Consider the following 12,729-nt stretch of genomic DNA (forward strand, 5'->3'; position numbering starts at 1 on the left):
AAAATAAAATAAAATAAAATAAAATAAAATAAAATAAAATAAAATAAAATATAGAATAAAAACCCACAAACCCCATGAAGCATAGAAGTAGTTGCTATTGCAAGCAGATAAATCTAAATTGGATTGAAAATCTAAAATTACCAGAGTCATCATCATGTCAACAGGGTTAACTTTATTAGGATTCATCTTGTTTAACATCTTCTTGATTTGTTCAAATGTAGGCCTCTGGACTGGATTATTTTTTCTGCATTTTCTGATGAGCTGTGGCACAAAAAGAGAATGAGACACACAAACAGCCTTTTGTCATTCTAAGCACATATAGTGTTTCTAATTAATACTATTATTTTCTTGGTGCTAGCTAATCAGGTGAAGCTGTTATCTGCAGTGGTGAAAAATGGCAGAGCTACACCAAGACCTCCTGACTTACACAGATCAATGCTGTGTAACTGAATGAAAGATGTTAGCTCATGGAAGTTCAGCTGGGGAAAATCAGGAAGTAAATGCTTACATTCCTTCTACCAAACTCTGCATAAGGTTTTATCTTGTGCTTTAAGATATTGTTATGCTACTGAATCAAATGACCATTCAAAAAAATTCACAGGCACTTAAAAACTGAAATGTGTCTTAATAATTTTAACTACCCACTGAAATGCAATACTGCTTACGAAAAACCTGTTACATTTAGGTTGCTACAAGTCATTAAAAGTGAATTATTTAGCTCTTAAGCTGAAATAAGGATGCCATAAAACCTCATTCTAATTTACCTGAACAGGCAGGGCATGCAGCTTCTTCTTTATTTGAGGCTACTAAACAAGTCAAACTTTTGCATAAGAATCACTGAACTCATGCTTTGCCTGAGACATATACTTTAGTACTTGAAAGAATTTTGCTTTTAATCTAGACACATATTACTAATATTTATTGAACTCAACCTTTACAATAAAGTGAAAATGCACAAAAATCAATGACTGAATTTAATAACATTTTTTATTATACTGACGATTTGAGGGGATAACTGAAATTTCTATTTGGGAGGATGACTGCTCTTCTACTAAGGATATGAAATCAATTTCATTGTTCCTTGTTTGAGATGTGCATCTTGGTATCTCAGTTCCTTACATCCATCAGTGATATTGCCATGAAACTTCTGTCACATTCGTTGGATTCATTTCAATAAATAATTTTTGTATGCAGTATTGTATCTTACCTCTATGTAATCTGTGGGACATGGGCAGGAATCCTCTGCCTTTCCTGAAATTAATTCTGCTAAAGGTAGACACCAAGAACATTCTGCTGAAGGCACACCATCTTTCTAGAGAAAAAGGAATTAACAGTGTTGAAAAAGTGGCATTTTTTTTAGACAGCTTTTAAAAAATACATTACTATGACAATCTCTATTTTTATGACAGGTTCCATATCACTTTTTTTACATTAAAAAAAAAGTTACAATTCAGTCTAACCTGAGTGGCCTTGTTTATGAGGCTTTTCATTGCTATAAGTCTTTAATCCATGTGTTTATACTAGGTAAACAAATTTTGAAATGAATATCCGGCAAGATATTTGCTGACTTCTGAGAAACATTAATGCCTACATTGTTCTAGTATCATGAGCTCTAAGAAGTGCAAGAATGTTAGTTTCAAGTTTTAGTTGTTAGAATTACTGTTAAGTAAATTATTTCAAGCAGTATATAATTATTTATTCAGAACATCTGATTTCAAGTTCAAGGTGCAATTTTTGTGTTTGCCATTTAGCACTGGCCATGAAAAGACATTTTTCTTACACTAAGCAGCACAGTTGACCTTCTGTCATATTCTTAATGGTGCAAGTCTCCACTGACAGGACTGGGAGTATTAGGAAGGAGGAGAAACTACTGTACCAAAAGAAAGATGCTAAGGTATGCAATCACCCTCTCATTAAATGTCAGAGAGCTAACACAAAAGCAGTTTTAAAGCCACAGTTATTTTCTTCATACGCTCTTCTTTAAATCTTCTTTAAAGTTCTGGAGGGTAGACTGATATGTTTATGAAGAAGCTCTAGTTGCACTTTCCATTGGAACTGAATTTGCACCCAAAAAGTAAAGAGCAAAGCGTGTGTACTCTCCCCTCCTTCAAAGAAAAAGCACAGTTATTCAGAGTTTGTATTATATCTTCAACCGAAGCAGAATCAAAATTACCATACAAACTTCACAATTCATCTTTACTTACTGGCATGGGGTCACTTCTTGTGGCAATTTCTAGTAAAATGATGGCATAACTGCAGGGTAATAAAAACAAATCTTAATGGAGTAATAGTTAATGGAGTCACTGATTTCAGCTTTCCAGGATTTCTCATTTCTCCTAATGTCATGACTGAAAGCACAGTATCCCATAAGGAAGGCTAGCAACTTTTCTGTTATCTGTTACTTCTGTGTTTTTAGAGATCTGTCACTGATCATTAGCACTGATCACACATCTACTCACAGATCAGTCTCAGAGATGAAAGATTTGAGTCTGATGGACTGCAAAGCAATTTCCTCTGGAATTTCAATGGAATCCATAGGGAATATGTGCAAGGACTACATGATACCTATCAATTAATCATGCAAGACAGGTCAGTGTTGTAATCAATGGACAGAATCAGATTAACCAGAATCATAACAGGGATGAGCAGTCTTTTTTTCATTATAGATCACTGTTCTGGAAAATCTCCACGAAGTTAATGATAAGACATAGTGCCCAGAGTAGCTTACACAGTAAGCGTTTTTGCTGCTTGTTTCTGAATGATATCTCCATCATCAACATCAACATCATCATCATTCTCCTTAGATGAACCAAGGTTAAATACACTCATCAAGGACGAAGAACGAAACAAAAGTGTTAACAACTTGATGTTCAGTCTCTTTATTGAACTCACTTTCAAAACTGTGATCTCTGGGAAGCCAATAACTCCTGCAACCAACAATATTGATAAAGTTGTTCTTGCCTCTGTAAATATTCAAACTGTGTAATATTTACTTCACAACAAACATCTCTTCTTGATAACATTTTTTCTTATGAGTAAACTGCTATACAGTCTGTTGTATTGCTAATGAGTCCTCTGCTTAGTATGGCAGTCTGGCAGAACAGTGGGACATGGCTACCAACCTTTTGGAATATTAGTGGGATATCAATAGCAAATAGAATAACACATATAAACAATACTGAATAATGTAGAAACTAATCTGTTGAAATTTTAATGCTGATTTTGTGGTGATTTAGTAGTAGAAAGGATTACCATTCCTAGTGGGAGAGCAAAGCTCAGATTTTCAAGGCAAGTAATAAGAAACAGTATTGATTTTATTCAGCTTTAGCAGTGCTGCACAAGAGAAGTCTTAGTAGAGTGGCAAGTCAGATTCACATAACCATCACAAATCAAGAGAAGTTAATCTAGGAGAAACTGTAATGGGAAACTGCCTCTTTAGCTCAATTAAGAGGTGCTTTCATGTTCCTGTTCTCATTTCCATTTTAACTTTCCCATCTGACCAACACATTCCCTGGAGAACTTTAAAAGCAAATGATTCATCTGCAAAAGCACACAAAATTACAAGTCCCACTCCTGTAGTCTCTACTCTTTCTTCATTTGGGCAAGATCTTCAGGAATATTAGTGTATTTTTTTGGTCAGGAATTTTGAAAATTGAGGATTTCAAGATGAGGCCACTGCTTCCTGGCCAGTGAGCTCTCATGGAAGGGCTTATACATGGTCATATGAGTGAACACAAATTGTGTTAAAATGCAATTTCTGGAGACTAGCTCTCTTAAAGAGAAAAGCTAGCTAATACTACAGGATACATCTCTTTTTCTTCATCTTTCTTCCATGACTGGGCATTTCAGCTCTTACTCTTTTTTTTTTTTTTTTAGTAGCAAGCAAGGATTATCTGCAGTACAACAAAAGGAAACCTAGATTTTGCAGACACAGGAACTGACAGCAAAATAAATTCAGCAAGCATTCAATAAATCTGTCAAAACTGCATTGTGTAGTCATTTACAATATAAGAAAATCATTTGTTAGCATTATTTTAAGGGGAGTCTTTGTCAAGAAATGGCTTCAGGAAGCCAGGCTGTCTGCAAAGACAAGTCGTGGCATCTAGCCTGAATATGGGCAACGTGTAACCCAAGCAGGCACTAAGGAAATAACATTTCTGGAAAAGAGAATGCATATTTAATTTGGAGCAATTACAAAGCGCAATGTATAACATAACTCTAAATTACCGCTTACTTAAAGCACAGCAAAGCCAGTCCATACTGACAATGTCAGGATTGAGACAGGACAGAATTACAATAGCCAAAGACATCAACATGATGACAAGATGCTTTTAGATAAGCTATTCTGAAGCAAATTATAAAGATCTATTTTTGCCCATAGATAAAAATACTACAGAGACTTCAAATTCTTATTTCCATAATCTGACCTCATAGAATGGATTAAAAATAATGATTGTTTTGGCATATACAGGTATTTTATAAGCATACGAGGGATCAATGTGAATCAATCCAATAAATCTTGCAATTTACAAAATCGAGCTCAGACTTGCCTTCAGACTTTCATATACCCCAACTGGAAAAAAAAATGAGATTTAAACATTTTCTGTTTCTGAGACTAAATTTTCAGTGCAAGCCCCATAACGTTTATTTAAGGCAGTAAACACTTGTTGGAGCAAGGCCTTTGACATAGTCCCCCACCATATCCTTAACTCCAGTTTGGAGGGATGTGGATTTGATGGGTGGACCATTCAGTGGATAAGAAATTGGTTAAAAGGCTGCAGACAGAGAGTGGTCATCAATGGTTCTATGTCCAGATGGAGGCTGGCTGTACGAGTGGTGTCCCCCAGGGGTCTGTCTTGGGACTGATGCTTTTTAACATCTTTGTCAATGACATTGATGACGGAATCAAGGGCATCCTCAGCAAGTTTGCTGATGACACCAAGCTGAGTGGTGCAGTTGACACGGTGGAAGGAAGGGATGCCATTCAGAGGGACCTCAACAGGCTGGAAAGGTGGGCCTGGGTGACCTAATGAGGTTCAACACAGCACAGTGCAAGGTTTTGCATTTGGGCTGGAGGAATCCCAGGCATCCGTACAGACTGGAAGGAGAAATCCTTGAGAGCAGCCCTATGGAGAAGGACCTGGGAGTCTTGATAGATGAAAAGCTTAACATGAGCCAGCAGTGTGCTCTTTCAGCTCAGAAAGCAAATGGTATCCTGGGCTCCAGAAGAGTGGTGGCCAGCAGGGACAGGGAGGTGATTGTCCCCCTCTACTCTGCTCTTGGGAGGCCCCATCTGCAGTACTGTGTCCAGGTCTGGAGCCCCCAGTACAAGAAAGACAGGGAGCTGTTGGACAGGGTCCAGAGCCACAAAGATTATCAGAGGACTGGAGCACCTCCCCTACAAAGACAGGCAGAGGGAGCTGGGCTTGTTCAGCCTGTACAAAAGAAGGCTGTGGGGTGACCTCATTGCGGCCTTTCAGTACCTAAAGGGAGCCTACAAACAGGAGGGGAATCAACTCTTTGAAAGGGTTGACAACTGCAGGACAAGGGGAAATGGTTTTAAGATGAGGGACGAAAGATTTAGGTTGGATGTCAGGGGGAAATTCTTTACAGAGAAAGTGGTGAGGTTCTGGAACAGGCTGCCCAGAGAGGTTGTGGATGCCCCATCCCTAGAGATGTTCAAGGCCAGATTGGATGGGGCCCTGGGCAGCATGGTGTCCGTGGAGGTTGGTGGCCCTGTATGCGGCAGGGGGGTAGGAGATTCGTCATCCTTGAGGTCCCTTTCAACTCTGGCCATTCTGTGATTCTGTAATTCTGTGTGATTCTGTGAAACTTGAAGCTTTTGATAAAAATAACAGTATGTACCCTTTCATAAATGTTTTCAACAAGTAATGCTAACAATGCCTTCATCTGCTCAACGATCAGCATTTCAAGCTCCATTTAAATTTGAGTACTTTATGCTTTGCTAGCTACTAAATTCCTCAGAAAGCAGGAGCCTTCCGCTGTTCTGAGAAAAGCAAAAAAAAAAAAAAAAAAAAAAAAAAAAAGAGAGAGAAAAGCCACAAAAATCTTGCATTACCATCCTGCAATTTTCCCTGTCAACTACTTTTAACTAACTAATTACTGGAAATAAGCACAGAGGAAGTATTGATATTATAAACTAGGATATACCAAGAATACAGTTATTTCCTACTTACTGTAGAAAATCGGTGGGAAAGTCAAGAAATATTGATATGGTATTTTTCAACTCAGTTTGATGATTTTGTTATTAGATTATTATTCTCTAAAAATTCAATAGTAATCCCCTTCACTTGGAAATGAATTGGATCTTCTTTGTAGGAAATCACTTTGCAGTAGCTTTTTTTGGCTATCAAGTTTAGTGTTGCCAGCTGTCCATCACTGGTAATGCAAACCCTGATGACCAAATAAGCCCTTGCAATGATCTCCCATAATAGCTTTCAAAAAGAAAGGGATAGAGCAATTCATTGGTGCTTATTATTATTCACTACCTTCCTAGCTCTAATTGTTACCTGCAAGCTGAATATTATCATATTATCATTGTCAACAATGTGTTGACACTAATTATAGAACTGTGGGATGCACAAATATCCTATCCTGCAAAACTGATGCTATTAACTCTAAGTTATTGCCATTATTGAATTTCTGTAAAATGCATTCAAGCATATCCTTGGGATGACCATGATACTCTTGAGTCTAAAAAGTGAAGATAGTATATTTGAGATGTAATGATTAAAGAGACAGGAAATTACCTGTACACATCTGTCATGGAATTGGGTTCAAAATCCAAAAGGGAATGGATTTCAGGAGCTATGTAAATTGGTATCAAGTTCTGCTGGTATCCCTCAGAAGAATCTTCTTTTCTGTACAACTGCAAGCCATAATCTACCATGGAAGAAAACAGAAAACAAAGCACTCAGTCTGTATTTCTCTGAAATACAGGTATTAGTACACAGTGACAAAACAAGTCTGAAGGAATTAGTTTTCTCTCTTCAAAATACAAATCTCTGTCCAAAAGTGATGTGTGCCTGGTGGTTCTTATCTTTCTAAAAAATATTGGAAATTTAGGATCTGGAGAGTAAATACTTGGGTGAGACTGCATAACAGTCTTTCGAGAGGGCCAGTTGAACTAAATGGCCCCTTCCAGAGAGAATTATTGTATGATTTCATAAAAGTATATTCAGAGACAGTATGTTCACTTGAGTGCAAGAATTAATATGCAAATGCAGATTTCTTTTCTACTTATTCACCAATCCTCTGACAGGTTGTTAGAGCAATGACAAGTTAGATAGCTACTAGACCTGCTATAAATCGGGGGGGCTTTACATGCACACCACTAGCATGAGAACAAAGGCAGATAAACATCTTTACAGCTATACTTTTGCTTAACACAGAAAAGGCTCTTAGTATCTGACTTAGAACTGAGGAAGAGAAAAAAACAACAGATGTCTGTTTTGTTAGATATAAACAGCACTCTGCTGAGTATATGGGGTGGCAGGAGGTAGATCCCTGTTGTTTTTTTGTTTTGTTTTGTTTTTTTTTAAGACAGTTCTAAAACTTCATTCTCCATATTGGATCTCTTTGGAATTTTTCAATTAGGTCCCACATTGAGCATCTTGTCATTATGAAAACCACATAAATTAAATTCTCAGTTATTTCATGGGGACCTCATTTAAAGCAGAGGTGTTGTGCAAATGTGATGTAGTTGATGTAGTCCAGTTCTTTCAATTTTTTTTTGTTTTTCCTCAGAAAAGGCTCTAAGCAAAGCATATTCTTGCAAGCAGGATACTAAAGGTGGTAGAGAAGCAGCCATAGCACTTTGTAGGGGTCTTATTCTTAGGAGAAATTTTTGAAAGTGTATCTATTGCAGTTGTTTTTAAGTTGCCTGTAGATTATAGGGTCAAATAACTAGCCTGGGGAAAGATGAAGAAATTTTCCAGTCCATTGGGTGTTGCAGAATAATCTAGGCCCTCTAGTGGTTTTCATGTTTCCACATACTGTCTTTCTGTAGCAGGAACAGGGTGACTATAGCTCCGTAATAATAATTCAGTTTTGAGTACAGGATTGAAAAGCTCAGTTGAGTCTGCTTTTCTTCACGAACTACTTTGTGTTTGCCAGTCAGCATTATTCCATGTATTTACAGTGGTGTCCATTGCTAAGATTTTCTCTCTGCATCATAACTGAGAATGAGACAGAATTTCTGTTCAGCCTGATGTTGATAGACTGATAGACTTCATCACTTATGGAATCTGATGCATGCAGCAGTAACCTATTTTAAAGGAGAGGTCTGAAATGATCGTGTAACACCAGCATTTTCACCAAAAAGGACAAAATGAAGGTGCTTGGGAGCAGTGTAAAGTGTGAAATCTGCACACATTAGTAGACTACCTTGAGAGTTTTGAATTTTCATTTATCTTCTCTTTACCTGCAATTTTACAAACCCATCGGTCATCTATTACACAATTATTAGACTTCAACCGTCCATGATACATTTTGTGGTGGTGAAGATAGGCCATTCCTTGGGCAATATCAGTAGCAAAAGAAAACCTGAAAGACAAAAATCAAGAAGCTAGCATGTCCAATAAACCAGATCTTCAATCGAGAGTGGGTTTGAAACCTATTGAAGCTCCAAGGCTAACTAGAGCCTTGGAGAAAGGCTCTAATAATTGGAATAGCTTCGAAATCTGACACTCCACCTCATTTTTCCAAAACATACGAAGTGGGTTGATGAAAGCCTTTAACTCTCACTCAGTTGTTTGGGGTCCACAGGCCATTAGCTTCTATTATGACAGTTCAGATTGCTTTAGAACTTCCCAGTATGTTTGCATCATTGGAAGTGCTTTTCAAATGTTTACAAGAGAAACATTTACCTTCTTTATGCTCTTTTTCTTTGCTGAAAGAAAACAATAGGCAGAAGTAAAAAGAGCATGCCAAGATTAATTTCAAAAAACAATGAGAGTGCCCTTGTGGATTGGGACCATTAGCTCATTTTCTTTGTCAGTAAATATAACAAAGCATTTTTAGATATGTTAATCATTTAATCTATGCAGTTTTACAGTGCTTTTTAATTAAATGCAGATGCCCAAGATATTTCGGAAACACATGAAATCCCACAGAAATAAAGATCTAAAAACAGTAGCAGTATAAACAAGAGTGAGTTGAAAAGTCATTAACTTAATGTAACCAGTGCTCAGTGTATGATTGATCAAAAATCCAGGAACTCAGTTAGGCTGGCTATTTGAATTCATAGAATCACAGAATCACAGAATCACAGGATCATAGAATGGGCTGGGTTGAAAAGGACCACAATGATCATCTCGTTTCAACCCCCCTGCTCTGTGCAGGTCACCAACCACCAGGCCAGGCTGCCCAGAGCCACATCCAGCCTGGTCTTGAATGCCTCCAGGGATGGGGCATCCACAGCCTCCTTGGGCAACCTGTGCCAGTGCATCATCACCCTCTGCATGAAAATCTTCCTCCTAAAAATTCACTCTTTCTTCTTCATTCTCTCCATAACATAATGTAAGCCTCATTCCAACTACCAACTGTAATTTCTATTTTGTCCCAAACAGCACACAGCATCTGTCAGCACAGTTTTGTATCTTTTAGCTTTTTTAAAAAAATTATTATTATTTTTACCTGAATCCCCAGTTCAAAGGGATATCTTCATTGAGCAGAACATCATGAAGGCTGCCTTTGGGGCAGTACTCTGTCACTATGGCAACATTTGGTACTTCTATACAACCACCAATGAATTTGCAGAGATTGGGATGGTCAAGTTCCCTGTAAAAATTAGCAGAAAACACAGCACACAAATAATTTTCATGGATCTCCTTCCCACTTTCTGTAACTGGAAAACTAGAAATCTTGTCTCAGAAAGTAAAGAAAAAGGTAAAACAGCTGTAAAAAGATTTTCATCTATTGTCAAAGCAAAGTTTGAAGAAAAGAATATGAGTGTATTATAATGTTTGGACAGGTTGTAACCTTTAAAGAACCAATATACACATAGAATAGCATACAGTTTTCAGGTTTCACGTCTTACCTTACTTGTTTTACTTCCTTACGTATGGATTTGGATAGGGTAAATGCCTTCTTCATTATTTTTTTAATGGCCACTGTTCTACCGTCACTGAAACAGAATTAAATGCTGTTCAGAGAATAGTAGGCCAACTACATAATTTCATAAGGCTAGGAAAATTGGCAGATTTTTTTTTTACTGCAAACAGCTTCATATCTCTAGAGATGAAGCAGAAAGTTTGAGCATGTCCATAAGTATGTGTGAAGCTGAACATGAGTATTTGACAAGACCCTGCTTCTATGATAAGGCAAGCATTAGTACTTACTGACAAGCATTCTTGTTGTGTGTATGCCACTTGAAATACGAGAATGTTATAGTAAATTTAGGCAGCTGGATGATTGAGTAGCAACAATGGGAATATCAGAGATAGTGAACACAGCAGTACCTATTCATTATTTCTCTTCTACTGTTTTACAGATCCACCACTGATACTTAACATCCTTCTGCTTCCATGGGATGAAGCATTCTCAGTAGTAAAGCAGTAGAATTTGAACAGACAAAAAAAACCAATTTTCCATTAAAGAATCCAGTGGGGATGTATGCAGGAATTAACTGATTTTTAACTGATTCTGTATGGTACCCAACATACAAGCACTATGCCATTCTTCAAATAATCCAGCTGTGATCTACCTGCATTTTAGAAAAAGATCTGCATTGAAACCTTGGTTCCAAATGTATTTGAGCAGTAGGTATCATTCATTAACAGTTGCAGGTCACATTATGCAGTCACCCACATAGAAAAGGGGAAATGACAACCAAAACAAAAGACACCGTGTTTCAGATTCTACAGCCAGTAAGTGGTACAGAAGTCAATGATGCTACCAACTTACTAGATTTGGTGTAACAAGAGAATTTCAATCTATTTATAGTGAGGTTACAAGAAATATAAAGCACAGTGAAACTACAGGATAGTGAATAGTGAAGAAAATTAGTAATACGTTGACTTACTATCTCCCAGTCTGGGTGAAATGCTGTTTCTTGGGCACATTAGCAGCTGCAGGGCAGGAGCTCAGAACAGTGATACAGCTGGCATTGGATTCACTCGGTGCTGGGAGAACACTTATCACGCTTCCTGTTGCTGTCCAGAGTTTGTGATCTAAATGGGATGTGGGATTAGAAAGGGCACCTGTAAATGCATATTATTACAAAGGTACAGACCCTGGAGGCAGGCAAATTTAAGGAATTCACCAAATCTTTACATGCAGGATTGGTCTTGTCAACATGTAAGATGGATATTGTTTTTAGAGTGTGACTGCTGCATAAAAAGTGCAACAACCCAAGAGGTGATGCACTGCCAGGGATCTTTCCCACTAAACCTCAAGATTCAATGCAAGTCTTCCTGATTTCAGGATGATCAGTTCTTGCTGCTAGTGCAATGCAGAGGACAGAACTTAGGGAAGCAGAGCAAGTTCTGTGCCATATTTTAACAAGTCTATTTGGAGCTGCTAGAAGACTGTCGAGTACAGAGTTGTGGGAAGTGACTCTGACATCTAAGGGAAGTCAGAGAAGAGAAATAATACAGTTAGATAGGGGGGGAAAAGTGATCTCAACGTATGTTTTTAATATACGTTGATCAGCTTTAGGTTACAAAATGAATTTCAGAAATTTTTAATTAATTTCTTATTGTTTCACCATCTCCACCAGGTTTGGCCAGTTACTCTGAGCACTGACAAAACTGTCAAGGTTTGCATTCTCTACTCAAATTAATTTCTATGCCAGTCTCCATCCTTTACTGCAACGAGGATATCATATTAAAGCAAGCTGCACAGAAATTAATGTTCATGTCCAAAGGTGAAAGTATCACTATAGCATTAGCACAAGAACATCTTTATACTACTAGAAACACAATGGCATAAAATAGCTAAAACTGATCTATCAATTCCTTGAGGAAACAGAAAATCAGAGAGTTCGTATCAGCACAGGCTAATCAATTTCAGTCAATTTCTTCAAACCTGCCTCTTCTGAGAGTCTAGGCATTTCTCTGCTTCTGAGTGCTAAAGCTCTGGACAGGAAAGTGAATCAAATGCAGCACTGTACAGGATTTAATAACATCTGATCTTATTCTTAACATATTTAGTTACAGCCAATTAAAATCATATTTTATATCCTGAAGGTAAAATGAAGAAGAAGTCAGGTCACAGTGAATTAATTCTTGCAGCAAAACTGCCAAAGACAGTATTCACTGAGAGAAATTAAGACTCATTATATCTTTCATTTTATTTGTGTAAAGCCAGGCTAAGCGAGTGAGGCCAATTATACAGAACCACACATCCACTGCAGCAAATATGATTTATTTTTTCCAGGTCTAAAAGCTGTCTGTTCATTTGGGGATAGATGTGTCTTTTTGAACTGAAAAATTTCTGTAAATTTCTGTAAACAAGATGTGCTTATGATTGAGATTATTTCATAAAATTATTAATGAAGCTGCTAACAGTAACAAAATGAAACATTACTAACCTTGTTTGATGCAGGTGAACTCTATAATCCAGCTTTCATCCCAAAGCATCTTTTGTTTCTGATACTGAAACCACTACAAAAATAAATCACATTCATTCTTGAATTCAACTCCACCAACTTTGAAAGAACTTATCCAGAGATACTTTTTTTTTAATATGAAAATGTTTAAATCTGAT

At 37.3% G+C, this 12,729-nt stretch overlaps 1 protein-coding gene across 1 annotated transcript in view; it reads right to left on the reverse strand.

Moving 5' to 3' along the window:
- LOC122181323 (atrial natriuretic peptide receptor 1-like) overlaps nucleotides 1-12,729 on the reverse strand; it is a 33,788-nt gene that overhangs the window by 7,859 nt on the left and 13,200 nt on the right. Inside the window, 9 exon segments of the mRNA XM_042873756.1 lie at nucleotides 142-261; nucleotides 1,208-1,293; nucleotides 2,183-2,253; nucleotides 6,771-6,903; nucleotides 8,444-8,565; nucleotides 9,658-9,801; nucleotides 10,061-10,147; nucleotides 11,045-11,192; nucleotides 12,554-12,626. Coding sequence (XP_042729690.1) covers nucleotides 142-261; nucleotides 1,208-1,293; nucleotides 2,183-2,253; nucleotides 6,771-6,903; nucleotides 8,444-8,565; nucleotides 9,658-9,801; nucleotides 10,061-10,147; nucleotides 11,045-11,192; nucleotides 12,554-12,626 — 984 coding nt within the window.

This window comes from Lagopus leucura, unplaced genomic scaffold (assembly GCF_019238085.1).
Source record: "Lagopus leucura isolate 7727_CA_CO unplaced genomic scaffold, USGS_WTPT01 Super-Scaffold_54, whole genome shotgun sequence".
NCBI classification, from domain to species: Eukaryota; Metazoa; Chordata; class Aves; order Galliformes; family Phasianidae; genus Lagopus; species Lagopus leucura.